Source organism: Mercenaria mercenaria, chromosome 8 (assembly GCF_021730395.1).
Source record: "Mercenaria mercenaria strain notata chromosome 8, MADL_Memer_1, whole genome shotgun sequence".
NCBI classification, from domain to species: domain Eukaryota; kingdom Metazoa; phylum Mollusca; class Bivalvia; order Venerida; family Veneridae; genus Mercenaria; species Mercenaria mercenaria.
This window is the reverse complement of record NC_069368.1, coordinates 26,144,846-26,165,866: the sequence shown is the minus strand read 5'-3', so window position 1 is coordinate 26,165,866 and position 21,021 is coordinate 26,144,846. Positions and strand designations below refer to the sequence as shown.

The following is a 21,021-nucleotide window of genomic DNA, read 5'->3' as shown; positions in this document are numbered from 1 at the left end:
TGTAGAAAATTTGAATCTTGCTGGTACATCTAAAGTGCTCTTTTAAATAGGCTTTATGACCAGTATTTATTTACATTTTTTTCTGCGTTACAACAGATTTTAGGGCCAACATTTGTGGAGAGAACATTTTTTTTTGCTTCCGACACTCAAAGTTCAGGGGATCCCCATCTCCTGCTCCTACTCCTACACCTATGTATAGTGCAATGAGTAACTTCAAAATAAAAGGTAAGTCAAGTGAAGTATGTTATAAGTTCTTATATATTAGTATGCTCATATGAAATCTTAATATTGCTATTCATTGGACCAAATGTTTGGGATGAAAACTTGTTAACTACCTTACCTTTATGTCATATCCTATGCCGTGGGCTCGGCACATTTGGAAGAACACACTGTAATGCACCACTGACAGGTTTGTATGTAATAAACGTGTACTCATTACACCAAACCTATTTGTGTTAGGAGGTTGCTGAAAAAAAAAGTGGAAAAAAATGTTAAAAATTAGTGCTTCAACATAATATAAGTTTCATTGAGCTACTTGTGGTACGTGCATACCCGTTTTACAGCAAAATATACTGAAGACTTGTTAAAGGAGACTTTATTTAGTGACTTCATGGTAACCAGCCTCATTTGTGGTTTTAAGAATTCTCCAAACTTGAGTCTTTGCATTTTATAATACCCTGGTATGATGCAGAATAATATTTACAAATATTTCAAATTTGCAAGTTGCATTATTCATGAATTATAATTAATTAGCAAAAATAAAACCATCCTTAATGCTACAGTATAATCTACAGTACATAAAATTTTGGTATGTTTATCATTTCAAAGTGTCTTGGACAATTTACTTCATTTAGAACATTTCCTTTTTACTTCATTAGAGTACTCGAATTTCATCACATCAGATCAGTGAGATCATACCAATTGCTGTTAAAAACTACAACTTTAAGAGGTTTTAAATTTTACTAAAAACAGGAATGAGTCCCTATAATCTGAATAATAAAAATAATTTCTAAATATCGGTACTTCATAAGAACTTGAAGAACGCTAACAGGAAATGCTTACTTCTTCATCCTGTCCATGTAATCTTCGCCTCCGTTTCTTTGCTTCCTGTTTAGGTGGCGGTACATCAAACACGTGTGTTTTTGTGTTCAACGTTCCGTTACTAACAAATTGCATGAGATAAAACATGGCCAGACTATCGCTGTACTGTAAACTGATGTCTAATGCCCATAACTTCTGCTCCATCTGTAAGATACAAAATTTGTTATGATATTTTGATAGCTCATTTATTTTCAATAATACATGCTTACAGTAAAGCAAGGTCAACCTTCTTTTTGTGCTTCAATATTTGATCTACTAATTTAAATGAATTCATATTGGAATCAAATCATGGTACAGAAAAGCAATGTTCACCTGAGGTCACAAAAGGATGTGCAGAAAGCTTGAGTTATCTGTGGTTTTGAGCAATCCAAAAATAGAAAATACAAGGCAAATGGCTGCAGACCACAGGTGATGGTCAACTGAGAGCAGGTGCTTGAGCTATTCATGCGGATCAAGTAGTATTTCACTGTACTGACCCAAAACATATTTATTTCCATTAAATACTTCCAATCAGTTACACGATGCACAGAACAATTTATTCTGTTTACATTCTCATGAAAATATTCACAGCAAGAGTGAAACCTCTTTTGTCATTGAATTAATCAAATCTTGAGTCTGCTCTATTATTGAATTTTCTTCATAAATTACAAAAAGTACAAATGTACCAATTTAACTCAATCAGGTGAAAACACCTGTAAATATCTTTAAAAATTTGCATTTCTAAAGCCGTTTAGTTCTTCGGCTATAAAACCTTGTGTTTGTGTGAAACTAAAACAATTAAAAGGGCAATAACTCTGGTTACTGAAGTGATCCTGATGAAAGTTGGGAATGCACCCCCCCCCCCTATCCTTATCTATCCTTGGTGGGTGGTGGGGAGGAGGGGTAATGAAAACATGCATGCAAAACAAGAGATCACAGAGTGATCTTGGCGCCCACCAATGTGCCATTTTTGAGTGTTCCAAATTTCAAGACTTACTGACTAGCTCAAGGTCAAATTTCATTTCACAACACAAATCTATGCAAGTGGTCCAAATTTGAAGGCTGTAGCTTGAGAAATGTAAAAGTAGGTCACTAGGTCAAAATCCAGGTCAAATTTTACTTCGGAATACAAAACTATGCATGTGGTCCAAATTTGAAGCCTGTACCTTCAAAAATGTGAAAGTAGGTCACTAGGTCAATGTAAAGGTCAAAGTTTGTTTCGGTACACAAAACTATGCATGTGGTCCAAATCTGAAGGCTGTAGCTTGAGAAATGTAAAAGTAGGTCACTAGGTCAAAATCAAGGTCAAATTTTATTTCGGAATACAAAACTATGCATGTGGTCCAAATTTGAAGCCTGTACCTTAAAAATGTGAAAGTAGGTCACTAGGTCAATGTAAAGGTCAAAGGTCATTTCAGTACACAAAACTATGCAAGTGGTCCAAATTTGAAGGCTGTAGCTTGAGAAATGTAAAAGTAGGTCACTAGGTCAAAATCAAGGTCAAATTTTATTTCAGAATACGAAACTATGCATGTGGTCCAAATTTGAACCTGTACCTTCAAAAATGTGAGGGCAGGTCACTAGGTCAATGTCAAGGTCAAAGTTTTTTTCGGTACACAAAACTATGCATGTAGTCCAAATTTGAAGGCTGTAGCTTGAGAAATGTGAAAGTAGGTCACTAGGTCAAAATCAATGTCAAATTTCATTTTGAAACACGGAACTATGCATATGGTCCAAATTTGATGCCTGTACCTTCAAAAATGTGGAAGTAGGTCACTAGGTCAAAATAAAGGTCAAAGTTTTTTCCAGTGCACAAAATTATGCATGTGGTCCAAATTTGAAGGCTGTAGCTACAGAAATGTGAAAGTAGGTCACTAGGTCAAAATCAAGGTCAACTCATGTCAAGGTTCATCTTGCCACTCAAAAATATACATGTGGTCCAAGTTTGAATGTTGTAGTTACTGACAAGAACATTTTAAAAGCTTTTCCCTATATAAGTCTATATGAACCATGTGACTCCCGGGGCGGGGCCATATTTAACCCTAGGAGGATAATATGAACAAACTTGGTAGAGAACCACTAGATGATGCTACATTACAAGTATCAAAGCCCTAGGCTTTGTGGTTTGGACAAGAAGATTTTCAAAGTTTTTCCCTATATAAGTCTATGTAAACCATATGACCCCCAGGGCGGGGCCATATTTGACCCTAGGGGTATAATTTGAACAATCTAAGTTGAAGACCACTAGATGATGTCACATACAAAATATCAAAGCCCTAGGCCCTGTGGTTTTGGAAAAGAGGTTATTCAAAGTTTTTCCCTATATAAGTCTATATAAACCATGTGACCCCCAGGGCAGGGCCATATTTGACCCCAGAGAAATAATTTGAATCATCTTGGTAGAGGTCCACTAGATGATGCTTCATACCAAATATCAAAGCCCTAGGCTCTGTGGTTTTGGACAAGAAGGTTTTCAAAGTTTTTCCCTATATAAATCTATATAAATTATAGAAATAAACAAAGGGCCATAACTCACTCATAAATTGTTGAACCAGTCTGATTTTCAGGGGGACACAACTAGGGTACCAATACATCATTCTGACAAAGTTTGGTCAAAATCCCCCCAGTAGTTTCTGAGGAGATGCGATAACGAGAAATTGTTAACGGACGGACGGACGGACGGACTGACGGACGGACGGACGGACGGAATGACGGACGGACGGACCACGGACGCAGAGTGATTTTAATAGCCCACCATCATCATGATGGTGGGCTAATAAAAGCAAGTGACAGAAGTCTTGCTGTGACGGGAATTAATACTTACTGTAGTTGGATGAATAAATGTTACAAAGTCAATTGCAAAATATCCCATAATTCCTCTTCTCTTGCATGACTCGGCAATATTATAACATGCTACATTCAGAACATCTGGTTCCACCGAGGATTGTGGGATGGATACTCCCCAGCAAGAGAACGGAGATTCAGCATGAATTTGATCGCCACAGCTTACAATACTGACAGCACCATTGGGCTCTATCAACATATCAACAGTCAGTGTTGTAATACTGTCTGATGGAGGACATGCCTCGATAACACCACCTGAATAAATAAATAATATCACAAATTTCTGTGGTTTTAGTGAAATTGGGTATTTATCGCAGACAGGAATTTTGTAACTTCTACTATCAGGATTTTAATTTCATGGATTGATGTCACGTCTGTGTGTATTTTGGTCATGTGCTGTAGTTAATTTTTAGATGTACACATTTGATGTTGTAACATAATTACTATCCTGCTGCGCATGACACTCCGTCTCACTGAGGTTAACATTCATGCCAAATATAAACAAGATTGCTTCATGCATGTCAAAATTATGGTCTGGACAAACAAATCTGGATGGATGCAGTCGAATGCAAGATGCACGCACATACACATACACCAAACTTTTATTGTGACAATTATGTCAAGCTCACTGCCAGCAGGCTTGACAAAAATTTCTTTTTTGGTTTTCCTGTAAAAATTCAAACTTTTTTTTCAGTCCAAATATTTCACTTATTACACAGTCCAATGAATTTTAGGGACACTAAATATATGCACAAGTCAACATATCGTATTTAGTGTCACTATGTGATGCAAGCTAAGGGGGCCCTACACATATGTGTAATCAATCATAAACTTTGAATTTAACAAATTCTAAATATAAGATTTGACATAACCTATATTGCTTTGTCCATTCGGTATAACTAAAATTTTATATTTTTCATTTCCCACGTCAGGATGTCGAAAAAATCCCTACGTAGTAAAAATATAAAATGTCAGAACTTCAAATGTTTAACATAAAATGACAACTGCTTTTATCACTGTTTATGTCTAATAATTTAAACTATTATATTTAAATTATTACCCTGACTGAGAAAAGACTGTAGAAACTTGTCCCAAGTTGGGTAAACTTTCGTATTGACAGGACAGGCGTGATTCTTCAATACGTCTTCTATTTCAGCCAAGATTTTTATAAATACTGGTTCCTGAAATGCAAACAAAGTACCATAATGTATATAGAGAAGAGTTCATTACACACTGGTTCTTGAAATAAAAGCAAATATAACATTTAAGTCAAGACAGATGCTGGAATCAAAATATTTAACCCTTAGCCTGCTAAATTTCTAAAATGGACTGTTCCATCATTAGTTTGGGCAATACCATTTAGTATTCGAAGGGGTGTTCACTGAAAATTTACTAACTGAATAGCGAACAGTGCAGACCATGATCAGCCTGCACGGATGTGCAGGCTGATCTTGGTCTGCACTGGTCGCAAAGGCAAAACCAATTGCCGCCAGCAGGCTAAGGGTTAAATACAGATATACACATGTTTCAATGTGTATGCATACAGTCATATCATTAATATTCGTGGGAAGATTAATTTCGTGTATTTTGTGGTCGAGTCAATCCACAAAATTTAATCCCAACATAAAAGTAAATTTCCATTCATTTTATGTTCAAAAGTTGAAATCCATGAATACATATTCCCACGAAATTGCCGTTTTGACCAAAACCGTGAAATTTCATGCCCACAAAATTAAATGATTTTGCAGTAACAAAAAAAAATGGACTTTCATTTCGCAATTTTGGTACGTCATCGGGAGATTATTTGTGAGGAATAGGTAACTGTCCTGCAAATTAATAAAGATGATTTATAATTATCATGGCCTGGTCCAAAACACAGGCAAACATCAGGAAAAATATAAAAATCATAAAGATTATTAAATTTATAGGCTTCATGTATGTTTGCTGGGTCATTATACTTCCCTGCTTTAACAGTCCAGTAAAAGCCTTTTTGAGCATTGTTTCAGACAAAGGCAGACACCTCGGTAGAGCCACCAACCTTCTCCAAGCAAGCTGGACAGCTTTCTTACACAAACAAACCCTACATAACATGTAAGTTTTTGAACACAGAGCAGTGACGGAAGAAGCAAATGCTTAAAAGTCTATGACCTTGATGACTCATCCATAGAGGGCACGTAAATAAATTAATATATGTTCTCATAATTAACCAGTACTATACCTGAGCCCATTTTTTAGACCATTTGTCGCCGTATCGTTTCTCTTCTTTCTGCGCCCACGTAAAACATTTGAGATGTTCTGTAACATCGCAGTAAGCTATACCACGTCCGTCAAACTCATCATCAAGTTTAAACAACCATCGTTTCACATTCAGATTCTCTGTTATCAGCTGTGCTAGGCATTCATGTAACTGTAAAAAAATGTTACGAAAATTTGTAAGATCCCATAACAAAAATATGTCATATCTTAATCTTAATTCATTATGTCTGTTCAATTGTAAAGAAACAGATTACCAATACAAATGTATGCCTTTCCTTCCCTTTAGTGTATGGATGTTTGTTTGTTTCGGAGAATGATCGAAAATATCTTATAAAGTGAATACCAAACAGTATCTTCACAACTAGCCCCTAAATCCAGAAGAATTAAAGTCTCAATCTGGTATTCGTGTGCAAAAGTGAATTTAAATTTGCATATATATAAACAAAATTTTCTTTCTATATTATTTTAAGGTTTAAACTAAAATTTATCTGTGTAAAATCATGTTGTCGCAATGCTTATATTAGAATACTGTAAATGTACAGTATGTGAAGAGTCATATATTTTTCTTTCTTTTTTTTGAAAGTATGTTCATCTTTTGTCATTACCGAAGTACATTTCATCAGAAGATTTCCCATATTCATTGCAGTTCGGTACCAGTGAAACTGTATCTCATAATCTTATTGTGAAATCAATACGTATAATTCACTGTTATATTCCATTAAACCAGTAAACAAAACTTGTTTAACTTACCAGACCCATTGTGTATACATCATGATCACCAGGGGGCGTTTCAACGTTAGCACTTGCAAAGATTCTCTGGCAACCGGATTTGGTCGAATATAAATGCGCTACTTCTGGTTCTGGTGCAAATATTGGCACATTGAGATACTGTGCAATGTCAAGGTCATCTACATGCGGGACATTAGTCATCATGTAAGCTTCTCGTCCCTTGATCAGGTTTTTCACTCGAAATAAAGCTTGTGGACTGTACTTGAGTAGTGTTGAAAGGCACATTCTGTGAGTCTATAAATTGAAAACTGATTTTTAACGATTTACTCTCAAACTATCAAAAATCCACATGTCTATGGTCCAGCATTACAAGGTCATAAGTGACTTGTCATTCCTTTCAGGACATATCTTTTATTAAAAAATCTTTTGCGATATATCTTTTAAGTTTTTATACACATTTTATGATATTTTTGTAACAGCGATATGATAGCATTTAAGGTTTCACATAACTTTTGTTTAGTGAAAACATTTGCACTGCTATTCATAAAATGGAAAATGAAAGCGGCTAGAGTTGCTCCACCCATATACATGTATTACGAATTTAAATTGTTTTATTTCAATGGAATCAAATTTTCAAAGTTTTCAAAAAAGACAGTCATGAATTAAAGGATTTCAAATTCTGAAGAATAAATACATGAAAACTTTATTAAATTTAATTTTGTTTGTTGGATTTAATCCTGCTGACAGACACAAAGAGAATTTGATCACACATATATGAGATGCACCATGAGAAAACCAAAATTATAAAGTGCATTTGCGACCAGCATGGATCCAGACCAGCCTACGCATCCGCGCAGTCTGGTCTGACCAGACTGCGCGGATGCGTCTGGATCCACGCTTTTCGCAAACGGTTTCTCTAATTGCAAGAGGCTTTGAAAGCGGACAGCATGGATGCTGACAAGACTGCATGGATACTCAGGCTGGTCTGAAGCCATGCTGGTCGCAAATGCACTATGTTGGTTTTCTCATGGTGCGGCTCAATTATAAATGATTTATCACTAATTCCAAACCACCAAGGCATGCAAAATGTTTATGATCCTTTGAAACAGACTGTTACAGAATCTATCACATACACATTTCATGATATACTGACCAAAGCCAATGAACATCTAATATGTATGTGCAATAGCTGCACTGCTTTCAAAACGTAAGTGTGTGTGTGGGTGTCTATGCAGATAGAAATATTGTCATTTAACACAGAAAAAGACAACATGAGCTGAGCACCTGTACAAAAAAGGACAATTAATAAAACATTTTTGGCCGTAAAATATGCATCCATTCCTTCATGTTCATATTGAATATTTTTCCTTTAAATCAAATTTTCCTTTTTTCCCAGTTTCTTTCTTACAAATTCTCATCATTTTTTTTTTAAATGTCCAAAAGGCTATATAGTGACTACACTGCCTAATATAGAATAAAATACTGATCCCTTGGAAATGAGCCAAATGCTCGAGTTATCTGGGGGTTACAGAGAAAATATAAGCAAAATGGCCAGTTACAACATGAATTGCTGGAGTCAGCACTTAAGTTCTAGAGCCATCAATGCTTGAGAAAGTTTTACAAGTGTTTCACAGTTACTGTAGTTTGCATTAAAATGGACAGGCAAAGGGGGACAAATGTAGGATTAATGCATGTTTTTTTTTCATGTAACAACATTCTGCAGAATCCCAATGGATTAGTTGGTGCAAAATCCCATTGGGTCAGAAAATTGTTAAAAAATCAACAAAGGTTTGATGCAAGAATACAGTCTGCCTTACAAAGTTTCCAACTGTTTTATAGACTCAGAAATGAGCCGCACCATGAGAAAACCAACATAGTGCATTTGTGACCAGCATGGATCCAGGCAAGCCTGCGCATCTGCGCAGTCCGGTCAGGATCCATACTATTCATTAACAGTTTCTCTAATTGCAATTGGCTTTGAAAGCAAACAGCATGAATCCTGACCAGATTGCGCATGCTAGCCACAAATGCACTATGTTGGTTTTCTCACAGTGCAGCTCAAATTATGACTGAATTACTTTGTCATTTTATAACCAATTTATTATATATATATAATGTTGTTCTGAAGAACCTGTTCAATTTAAAAACACATTAACAAAATTATTCACAAAACAGCAACAAAAGAATAGAGAACAAAATCAGAAATATGTCAATGAACCATTGCTGATTACTTACCTGAGGACTATTCATCTTAATGAAAAAAAAACACACTTTTATTCTTATCAATGGATAAATGCAAAGTTTTAAGGATAACCTATAACACTCGTAGAACATGAAATGCCCACCCCACTTGATGCATTCAGTAACTGCACAAGGAACAGAAACTATTTGGTCACTGTGCACTGGATGTACTGACCTTAAATAAATGATTATTGGGTCATTTACCAGTCATAAGTGACCTCCGTATCAAATGTGATCTTAGACCAAAGCATTCTCTAGTTATTTGGCAAAAGAAGTTTAACTGTTCCGGGTCAATGTGACTTAGATCTTTGACCTATTGACCATAAAATCAATATAGGTCATCTGCAGTTCATGATCAACTTCCCCATTAAGTTTCGTGATCCTAGGCTCAAGCCTTCTCAAGTTATCATCCGGAAATGGTTAAACTGTTCCGGGTCACTGTGACCTTGACCTTTGACTTTCTGACCTCAAAATCAATAGGGGTCATCTGCTAGTCATGATCAACCTCCCTCTTAAGTTTGGTGATCCTAGGACCAAGCATTCTCAAGTTATCATCCAGAAACCGTTTAACTGTAACCTTAACCTTTGATCTACTGACCTCAAAATCAATAAGGGTCATCTGCTGGTCATGATCAACCTCACTCTTAAGTTTGGTGATCCTAGGACCAAGCATTCTCAATTTATCGTCAGGAAATGGTTTAAATGTTCTGGGTCACTGTGACCTTGACCTTTGACCTAATGATCTCTAAATCAATAGGGGTCATCTGTTATCCATGATCAACTTCGTGATCCTAAGCCCAAGCATTCTCAAGTTATTGTCCGGAAACAATTAAACTGTTCCGGGTCACTGTGACATTGATCTTTGACCTACTGATCTCAAAATCGTGGGTCATCTGCTGGTCATGACCAAAACTCCCTATCAACTTTCATTATCCTAGGCCCAAGGGTTCTTGAGTTATCATCCGGAAACCGACTGGTCTACAGACGAACCGACCGACTAACATAAGCGGACAATCATAATACCCCTCCTTTTTCGAAGGGGGGCATAAAAATCTCTGTAACAAAAAAAAACATGCAAATACTTTATGAAAGACCAAAAAAGAGTTATTTAGAGGCATTTATCAGCAAATCTTTACCTGTTTTGGTTTCTAAATCACCTCGACACAGTTCAGGCAATATGGTGACTTTGCAGTGAATAATAAAGTACTGAATGGTATTATACTTCAGAAAAAAAAACTTCTGGTCCAGTATTTGTTGTACTTACTGGAAAACTCTTGATAGCCTCTGGAACTATAATTTTATATCTATCACTAAACTCCCCTTGATCTTCCACATTCCCAGAGTCTATGGCAGACTTTAAACCCAGCAGCTTCGAATAATACTGCAATGTTTCTTCACTTAGCGGAACAGGTGATATAAATATCACATCAACATTCGGATCTAAAAAATAAAGAACAAAAAAATCATTACTTACAACAAAATAACACACAAAGGAACAAAGAGGTTTATTACAAATATGGACTATGAGGAACATTCTGTTTATCAGATATCATTCTCAAACTGCGGTCACCTTACATTGTACCAAACTGTTCCATTCTATATCATATAAACAGTAACTAATATCAAAAATTCTGATATGAGCCATGCCATGAGAAAACCAACATAGTGACTTTGCGACCAGCATGGATCCAGACCAGCCTGCGCATCCGCACAGTCTGGTCAGGATCCATGCTGTTCACTTTCAAAGCCTATTGGAATTAGAGAAACTGTTAGCGAACAGCATGGAGCCTGACCAGACTGCGCGGATGCGCAGGCTGGTCTGGATCCATGCTGGTCGCAAAGCCACTATGTTGGTTTTCTCATAGCATGGCTCATATCATCCCTGAGCCTTCTTACAAATGTTACATAATTTAGCATATCTGACCAAGGAATATTGATCCAATAAGATGTTTTCTACAGAACAGACCCATCTAGATGAGGGCTACCATAAATTTTAGAATGGATAATATTGTTTGACAGAGAGAGATGTAAATCTATAAAAAAAACTATCTGAACTGTCAGTTAGTTTTACTTAACAACAGTTTGGCAGGCAAACAGAATCAGCCATTTGTGCAAAAAAATGGAGTACGGTATCCATATTAAAAGTATTATTCAAATAGCATGAAATATTATCAAATGCAGTAATAACACCTGCCTGTAAATCTGGAGAAAGGCTGAACATAAAATGAACATTTTCATTGAATTTTTTCACTTTTCTATTCATTTCCCTCTATAGACAGTTATGTCTGCTAAGTTTGTGCATTATCTGTGCATTTGAATACCACTGCTTTGATATAAAATAACACAAACTGACAATTTTAGTGTCTATATCAACTGACAAGCACTTTGGTGTAACATGCTGACATTTTCTCTTGTAAACAATTAGTTGAAAGTTGCCAATCAAATTTATAGATTTGTTTATAAAACAACACCGTCACGTTAAGTCATCATTTTCTGTCAGTTATGTTGTACACTGTCTCAAAATTAATTTTAAGGTCTTTTGTACTAAGAGCATAAAGCCAACTGGATAAAAGTTATGATTTAAACCGTTTACCTCTTATATAACACATTCCTAAAATCTAATTCGTCACCTTAGCGCAAAAAATGAATAAGTCCTTTTTTAAGTCAATGCAGTTATCCACTTCCTACACTGAGGTGATGCTATGTATTATAACGTATTCCAAAATCATGAATACCAAGAAAACGACAGTTGAAATTCAAACCGTTTACCTCTTATATCACACAGTCTTGACATCTGTGTATTCTGACGTATTCCAAAATCATGAATACTGTCTCGGATATCTTGGTTAAGACCTAGTGATGGTATATGGATAATGACTCTCTTGGATTTCTTGATACGATCCCAGGACATTGAAAATTTCTGAAATTTAACAAAAATTGGTTTACGTCTCATTTTGTTTTGAATTTGTTATTGTTGATGTCTTTTACAAACACTTTTGATTTGTTTGTTTGTTTGTTTGTTTTGGGTTTAACGCAGTTTTTCAACAGTTTTTCAGTCATATAACGGCGGGCAGTTAACCTAACTAGTGTTCCTGGATTCTGTACCAGTACAAACCTGTTCTCCGCAAGTAACTGCCAACTTCCCCACATGAATCAGAGGTGGAGGACTAATGATTTCAGACACAATGTCGTTTATCAAATAGTCACGGAGAACATATGCCCCGCCCGAGGATCGAACTCGCGACCCCTCGATCCGTAGACGAACGCTCTTACCTACCGAGCTAAGCGGGTGGGCTACAAACACTTTTGAAGGTAGAAACTTTTCTCTGTGGTTCTGCATGACACAAATGATAATATAAAATAGTTTTACATGCAAATGAATAAATATTACACTTTAAACAGCAATATAGGTCTATTTTTTCTGTATGTTCATCTTAAAACATGTTACACAGATTTTGCAGTTGTGTCAGGCCAAAACAAACAAGAGGGTCATGATGACCCTAGATCGCTCACCAGAGTAATATGAGCTACATGCTTCAAATGTCAAACTGATGATTTTTAGAAATTTTTTGGAAGATTTTCCTATGTACAATCAAGTAACCCCTGGGGCGGGGCTAATTTTACCCCGGGGTTCATGATTCAAACAAATTTGTAGAAGTCTACTAGGAAATGTTACATATCAAATATCTGAGATCTAGGCCTTCTGGTTTATTTTTAGCAAATTTATGAAGATTTCCCTATGTACAATCAACTAACCCCTGGGGCGGGGTCAATTTGACCCTGGGGGGTCAAGATTTGAACAAATTTTGTAGAGGTCCACTAGGCAATGCTACATGTCAAATATCTAAGATCTAGGCCTTCTGGTTTATTTTTAGAACATTTTGAAGATTTTTCTATGTACAATCAAGTAACCCCATGGGGCGGGGTCAATTTGATCCCGGTGGGGTCATGATTTGAATAAATTTTGTAGAAGTCTACTAGGCAATGCTACATGTCAAATATCTAAGATCTAGGCCTTCTGGTTTATTTTTAGAAATTTTTTGAAGATTTTCCTATGTAATATCAAGTGACCCCTTGGGCGGGGTCAATTTGACCCCGGGGTCATGATTTGAACAAATTTTGTAGAGGTCCACTAGGCAATGCTACATGTCAAATATCTAAGCTCTAGGCCTTCTGGTTTATTTTTAGAAATTTTTTGAAGATTTTTTCTTAGTAAAAAATCAAGTGACCCCTGGGGTGGGGTCAATTTTGACCCTGTGGGTCATGATTCGAACAAATTTTGTAGAGGTCCACTAGGCAATGCTACATGTCAAATATCTAAGATCTAGGACTTCTGGTTTATTTTAAGAAGATTTAGAAGATTTTTCTATGTACAATCAAGTAACCCCATGGGGCGGGGTCAATTTGACACCGGGGGTCATGATTTGAACAAATTTTGTAGAAGTCTACTAGGCAATGCTACATGTCAAATATCTAAGATCTAGGCCTTCTGGTTTATTTTTAGAAAATTTTTGAAGATTTTCCTATGTAACATCAAGTGACCCCTGGGGCAGGGTCAATTTTGACCCGGGGGTCATGATTTGAAAATTTTTTGTAGAGGTCCACTAGGCAATGCTACACGTCAAATATCTAAGCTCTAGGCCTTCTGGTTTATTTTTAGAAAAATTTTGAAGATTTTCCTATGTAAAATCAAGTGACCCCTGGGGCGGGGTCAATTTTGACCCCGGGGTCATGATTTGAACAACTTTAGTAGAGGTCCATTAGGCAATGCTACATGTCAAATATCTAAGCTCTAGGGCTTCTGGTTTTTGAAAAGAAGATTTTTTAAGATTTTCCTATGTAAAATCAAGTGACCCCTGGGGCGGGGTCAATTTGACCCCGGGGTTATGATTTGAACAAACTTGGTAGAGGTCCACTAGGCAATGCTTCACACCAAATATCTAAGCTCTAGGCCTTCTGGTTTTTGAGAAGAAGATTTTTAAAGTTTTTCCTTTCTGTTGCCATGGCAACCAGAGTTCTCCCTGGAATTCAATTCTTTGAATAATTTTTGTAGAGCTTCACCAAAGGAACATTCCTGTAAAGTTTGAATGAAATTGGCCTAGCGGTTTATGAGGAGATGTCATTTAAAGTAAAAGTTCACGGACGACAGACGACAGACGACGGACAACGGACGCCGGACGGTGACTGATCAGAATAGCTCACCCTGAGCCTTTGGCTCTGGTGAGCTAATAAAAACTCCATTTTATTTTCCATGCCCACAAATTAAATGATTTAAAAATTCACAGTTGTTAGCTAACCTTAGCTCTCCTCCTGAAGTTCTCAAGGTTGTCCAATCTGACCTGTTTCAGCTGTTGCCGAACCTTTGCCATTTTGATGTGCATGATCCATGATATTGCAATCACACCTGCGGCCCACTTCCTACGACGATACTCCAGGTACGTGCTTCTTTCACGGTACATTTTCCATGTGGCTTGAATCTTAGCTGATGCAATATCCCGACCATTTGGACCCTTAAACCTCCTTCCCTATTTCATCATACATATAATAGCAAAATTAAATTATACTTCAGTTAATACTAATTTATACTATTGTATCTGAGTTCAATTTAACTAAGATGGTGAATAAGATTTGCATCCTTGAGGTTACTAGAGTTATCACTGAAGATGATGAATGTATACCCCATGCCATGCATGTGTCAAGTGGATGAGGAGAGATGGTGCACACAAGATTGTGTCTACAGATGGACAGACAGACAACCTGAAACTAGTATACCCCCCTTACAACTTCATGGTTGGAGGGTGGGTACAAATTTTAAAATAGGTTTGTATCTTGGACAAGGTATATGTTCTAACAGATGACAGTGTCAAGGCAATGGGGTACTCTGGTTGTTTTGCCACTGATGCTTCTGTTACTGTTACAGCATTAACGGTACTCTTATGTGCCAATAGTCAGCCAATGAAAGCAAGTATTTCAATGCTGTTTTGATTTTTCAAACACGTAAAGACCCAGAAACACTTAGTAAACGCTGGTCTGACCGCTTCATTGGGTAGTGTCAAACGCATGTAAAATTAACATCTCTGCCACAATCTAAGAACATCAATATTTCTAAGGACATAATTATGTCCTTCACTGAAAAGTTGTAAGTTACCTGCAGAAAACAGATTTATACTGGAAAACCAGTTATACTAGTAAATCTAACTGATCATCATAAAAAAGCTGAATGCTGTTAAAAAACGGCATTGAAACCTTATTGCAGAACAAACAAGCAAGCAAAATATTAATATACTACTAATATATATTACTTACAGGTTTAAAGATGATATTTTCTACGTCATCTCTGTTCACTATACATGAAAGAAGATCATCTATACTTGGTGGTCGTTCCAGCTCAAATTCCTCTGCCAGATCTGCCAACCTGTAATTACACAATATACCATAAGTATGTTTTTCAATGTGAACCATGCTAATGTAAAAGTATCCTTAAGCTAACAGTTTGTTTGTTTGTTTGTTTTGGGTTTAACGCCGTTTTTCAACAGTATTTCAGTCATGTAACGGCGGGCAGTTAACCTAACCAGTGTTCCTGGGTTCTGTACCAGTACAAACCTGTTCTCCGCAAGTAACTGCCAACTTCCCCACATGAATTATCAGAGGTGGAGGACTAATGATTTCAGACACAATGTCGTTTATCAAATAGTCACGGAGAACATACGCCCCGCCCGAGGATCGAACTCGCGACCCTGCGATCCGTAGACCAACGCTCTTACCTACTGAGCTAAGCGGGCGGGCTTACGCTAACAGAAAAATGTTTTGCTTTGTCAACAATCTAATTTCAGTGTTAAACAAAATTTATTTTGTCAAGGCATTTTGCAAGTACAGTTAAACCCCTCTAATGAGACCACCTATAGTGGTTTTAATAGTGGGCTGGTCTTATCAGGTTTTTCCTTAAAACTGAAAAATTTTTGAAGAGTAGGTTGTTCAAAATTTGCAAATCTTACACACATCATGTACCTGAAGTAAATAGGCTATGAAGTGAAGACTTTATCTTTAAGAAACCAAGCCTGGGGAGCATAATAACCAGCTGTTTTTGTTTTTTTTTAATTAAAAAATTAATGATGAAGATTTCACTTCAAAGTCTTTATTCAACTTTGCATTTTTACTTTTTTTTTCAATGCAGCTATAAATAGATCAGCCTCTTAATAACATTCTTCACAGATACTGTAAAATTTGAGCCACACCATGAGAAAACCAACACAGTGCATTTGCCACCAGCATGGATCCAAACCTGCCTGTGCATCTGCGCAGTCTGGTCAGGATCTATGCTGTTCGCTTTCAAAGCCTATTGCAATTAGAGAAACCGTTGGCAAACAGCATGGATCATGACCAGACTGTGCGGATGCACAGGCTGGTCTGGATCCATGCTAGTTCGCAAACGCACTAAGCTGGTTTTCTCATGGTGTGGCTCATTTGTACACTGGTCAGGAATAAGTACTGGTATTGGAAAAAAAATTGAAAATGTCTTGCATGTGATTGGTTGAAGAAGTAAGGTAAATACTAAATGAAAACAAATCATAAACTACAAGAGTCTTATCTATATTCTCTGTATTGGTTACAAATATGTAAGAAACCATTACAAATGTTAGTAAATTTTTCATGCAGGATAACATACTTTAAACACATGGAATACACACCTATCACCATTAATAAAGGCAACTGGAACTGCAAAGTTGTTTAACATCTTTTCCAAGTGCTTCAATACTGTAACAATACTGAAATAAACAAACATTTGAATGATAGCTGGACATGGAAAAAAATGCATTATGTCTTTATCTTAAAATTTAGGTTGTACTTGAATATTTTTGCTAGTAATCTGAACTAACACTGTCTGTTTGCACAGAATACAGAAATTATTTTTATAGAATTTACAGTATACACCAATTAAATGTAGATAAAAACTTTTAGCTCAGAGATGTCTATACGCTGTCATAGAATGGACGCAACCAGAAAATAAAAATAGAATCAGTTAAGTTACAGTAGCTTGAACTAGATGTAATGCTTTACAAAGATTTGTACAATTCTTAGCTCTTGAAGTCCCTGTGTCCAACTACCGGTAAGTGAAGCCACTTGAAAACTCTGAAAAGCAGCTGTCTGGGACACATCGATGCAAAGAACAAATGGTCAAATGGTCTTAAAGGAAATTGTTTGAAGAAAAGAGTGAATGGACAGATGAGGGATGTATAATGGATGATCAGATATCATGAAGATTTACCTCGAGTACTCATGATCAGGAGAGCTAAGAAAGATATCAAAACTTAGAAATAAAAACCACAAGACACAGTTTTCGTATCTAATATGGTTGAAATCCTACCTTCCCCAGGTCAAACAGTAGTGTTGTTTGAAGGACAAAAATTCAGATGATGTATCCCTTATTCTTCCATTCTGTACGGCAAACCTGTGTGAGATCATCTTGAAATCTCCACTTGCTGGAGTAGTCGGTGGAGGCTGTTGTATAGAGAATACAGTGTTAAATCTCCATTTTTGTTTGGTTACAGCCCTAACTTACCATAATATTCCAAACAAAAAAAATTAATTAAAGACAACACTCACAAAATTTAACTCATTTTTTCATCACCCTAGGAGCATCACAGCGTATAACACGAAATGATGTGTATGTCAGACAAAGAAAATAAAGATATTGACTACTACAAAAACAAGAGCTGTCGGAGGACAGCAACGCTCGACTATTCAACAGCCTTGTCAATTGAATGAATACAAAAGTTGAACAAGAGCTGTCCGAGGACAGCAACGCTCGACTATTCAACAACCTTGTCGATTGAATGAATACGGAAGTCGAAAAAGGGACATAATTTAGTAAAAAAGCAAAATAGGGTTATGGAACCTGCATAGTGCTTATCAGCTCATGACAGTGGACAAGTGTGTGAAGTTTCAATCCATTCCCATTAGTGGGTACTGAGATACCAGCTTACATATAGGAATTTAACCAAAAACACCCAAGTTGAAAAAGGGGCATAATTTTGTAAAATGCAAAGTTGAGTTATTGACCCTTTGCATTGCATGTCATATCATGACAGTGAACAAGTGTGTGAAATTTCAATCCTTTCCCATTAGTGGATACTGAGATACCAGCTTACATACAAAGACTTAACCAAAAATTTCTATGTTGAAAAAGGGGCATAATTTTGAAAAAAAGCAAAATAAAGTTATGGGACCTGCTTTGTGCATGTCAGATCATAATAGAGAATAAGTGTGTGAAGTTTCAATTCATTCCAATTAGTGAGTACTGAGATACCAGCTTACATACAAAACCTTAACCAAAAAATTCTAAGTCGAAAAAGGGGCATAATTTTGTAAAAAAGCAAAATAGAGTTATGGAACCTGTGCAATGTAAGTCAGTTTATCACAGTAAATAAGTGTGTGAAGTTTCAATCCAATCCCACAAGTGGTTACTGAGATACCAGCTTACATACAAAACCTTAACCAAAAATTTCTAAGTCGAAAAAGGGGCATAATTTTGTAAAAAAGCATAATAGAGTTATGGAACCTGTGCAATGTAAGTCAGTTTATCACAGTGAATAAGTGTGTGAAGTTTCAATCCATTCCCACAAGTGGTTGCTGAGATACCAACTTACATACAAAAACTTAACCAAATCGGGACGCGGACGCCGACGCATGGGCGAGTCCAATAGCTCTACTATTCTATGAATAGTCGAGCTAAAAAGGGGCATAATTTTGTAAAATGCAAAGTAGAGGTATTGAATCTCTGTACTGCATGTCATATCATGACAGTGAACAAGTGTGTGAAGTTTCAATCCTTTCCAATTTGTGGATACTGAGATACCAGCTTACATACAAAAACTTAACCAAAAACTGCTAAGTCAAAGGGGCATAATTTTGTAAAAATGCCAAGTAGAGTTATGGGACCTTCACAGTGCATGTTAGATTATGACAGTGAACAAGTGTGTGAAGTTTCAATCCATTCCAGTTAGTGGATACTGAGATATCAGATTACATACAAAAATTTAACCAAAAACTGCTAAGTCGAAAAAGGGGCATAATTTTGAGAAAAAAAAAGAGTAGAGTTATGGGACTTGCTTAGTGCATGTCAGATCATGACAGTGAACAAGTATGTGAAGTTTCAATCCATTCCCATTAGTAAGTACTGAGATACCAGCTTACATACAAAACCTTAACCAAAAATTTCTAAGTCGAAAAAGGGGCATAATTTTGTAAAAAAGCAAAATAGAGTTATGGAACCTGTGCAATGTAGGTCAGTTCATCACAGTGAATAAGTGTGTGAAGTTTCAATTCATTCCCACAAGTGGTTACTGAGTTACCAGTTTACATACAAAACCTTAACCAAAAATTTCTAAGTCGAAAAAGGGGCATAATTTTGTAAAAAAGCAAAATAGAGTTATGGAACCTGTGCAATGTAAGTCAGTTTGTCACAGTGAATAAGAGTGTGAAGTTTCAATCCATTCCCACAAGTGGTTACTGAGATACCAACTTACATACAAAACCTTAACCAAAATCGGGACGCGGACGCCGACGCATGGGCGAGTCCAATAGCTCTACTATTCTATGAATAGTCGAGCTAAAAAGCTCTTGTTGTTACTTTGTAAATTATACATAATGTAACAAAGATTTAAGAAATACAACAGACACTCATTTTTTCTTTAAAATTACAGAAATCTTTAAAAATATAAAAATTTCTCCTATTATCTCGGCAAACTGAAATTGGACAAAGAACACAACTGATACAAATTTAGAATAATTCATTCTACAACGAACAATCTGTGCATAAAACAAAAGAAAACATAACTGAAAACAAAAAAGAACAAAAAAAACCCTCCTTAACAGCTAAATTAAACAGACTAAAAAAAAAACTGCCTAAATCTGATTAGATTTCATGCCATTATACTTTCTCCCATAAAAAAACAGCATTATGGGAAATTCAAATGATTTACTAGTCTCCCTTTACCTGATTTGGCTAAACAAATCAATTATTAATTGACAGTCAAATCTGTGTTAAAGACTACCTGTGAACAGAGACCACCTGGCTTAAAAGACCACAAGGTCCATTTCAAATTATGTATTTTCAGTTTAGAGTTGAACATGCCATATCAGGCACCTGTATTGAGCAACCACTTGTTATAAGCAGCCACTCAACTAACTTTCCAACAATTTGCCTTAAATCAGCCACCTGTCTTAAACAGTCAAATTATGCCACTCCCTTGATTGGCTGCTTATAAAAGGTCTGACCATATTTTAACCTGTGAAAAAAGACAATTAACATGCTCATAAATTTATTTTAACCGCATTCTGGCTCTCTCAAGCGTAGTCTTTATATACAGGACTGACTGTTTTAATAACTGACCTCTTTGTAATATTCGTCACTTTTTTTTCTTGTTAAATTAGAAAGTATACAGATCTCTAATCAAATTTATTGCAGTATCCAAACCAGTACCCGTGAATTTGGAATCTTTATTAATAAGAATTTCTGTAAAATGTTAAAAAGAATTAAATTAATATCTTCATACCAAGTTTGAACTCTTTTTCTTCCTCGAATGAAATATAAAGTCTTGACAGATCAATTATATTCTTTAATTAATAAGCCGAAATGGACATGCTTTCAACTTTTTAATTTTTAAACTGCAAAAAATTACCCGACTCTCAATTCAGATTGTGTGATAGATGATTTTTAGTTTGAAACATTGTATGGTAAAGAACGATGCACTCAAACATAACACATGTTCAACTATTACATAGATCTGAGACAAGAAAGTGCATTTCAACACAACAAGAAAATTCAATCTTGGTGTTACAATGGGAAAAGAAAGTACCGGTATCAAGAGA

The 21,021-nt window shown here is 36.2% G+C and overlaps 1 protein-coding gene across 9 annotated transcripts in view; it reads right to left on the bottom strand.

Annotated features, from left to right (window-relative positions):
- The window catches only part of LOC123566729 (IQ domain-containing protein H-like), a 53,680-nt gene that overhangs the window by 5,716 nt on the left and 26,943 nt on the right, over window positions 1-21,021 (bottom strand). For 5 of the 9 annotated variants that reach the window (XM_053549603.1, XM_045300238.2, XM_045361055.2 and 2 more), the window contains 13 exons: window positions 20,633-20,665; window positions 17,516-17,649; window positions 16,839-16,916; window positions 15,457-15,565; window positions 14,448-14,675; window positions 11,920-12,070; window positions 10,415-10,590; window positions 6,931-7,203; window positions 6,143-6,331; window positions 4,985-5,105; window positions 3,905-4,179; window positions 1,063-1,245; window positions 341-466 (listed from right to left, as the gene is read on the bottom strand). In XM_053549603.1, the coding sequence (XP_053405578.1) occupies window positions 341-466; window positions 1,063-1,245; window positions 3,905-4,179; window positions 4,985-5,105; window positions 6,143-6,331; window positions 6,931-7,203; window positions 10,415-10,590; window positions 11,920-12,070; window positions 14,448-14,675; window positions 15,457-15,565; window positions 16,839-16,916; window positions 17,516-17,649; window positions 20,633-20,665 (2,076 nt within the window). The remainder of the gene's footprint in view (window positions 1-340; window positions 467-1,062; window positions 1,246-3,904; window positions 4,180-4,984; window positions 5,106-6,142; window positions 6,332-6,930; window positions 7,204-10,414; window positions 10,591-11,919; window positions 12,071-14,447; window positions 14,676-15,456; window positions 15,566-16,838; window positions 16,917-17,515; window positions 17,650-20,632; window positions 20,666-21,021) is intronic. The other 4 variants (XM_045300239.2, XM_053549601.1, XM_053549600.1 and 1 more) reach the window with 1 other exon arrangement.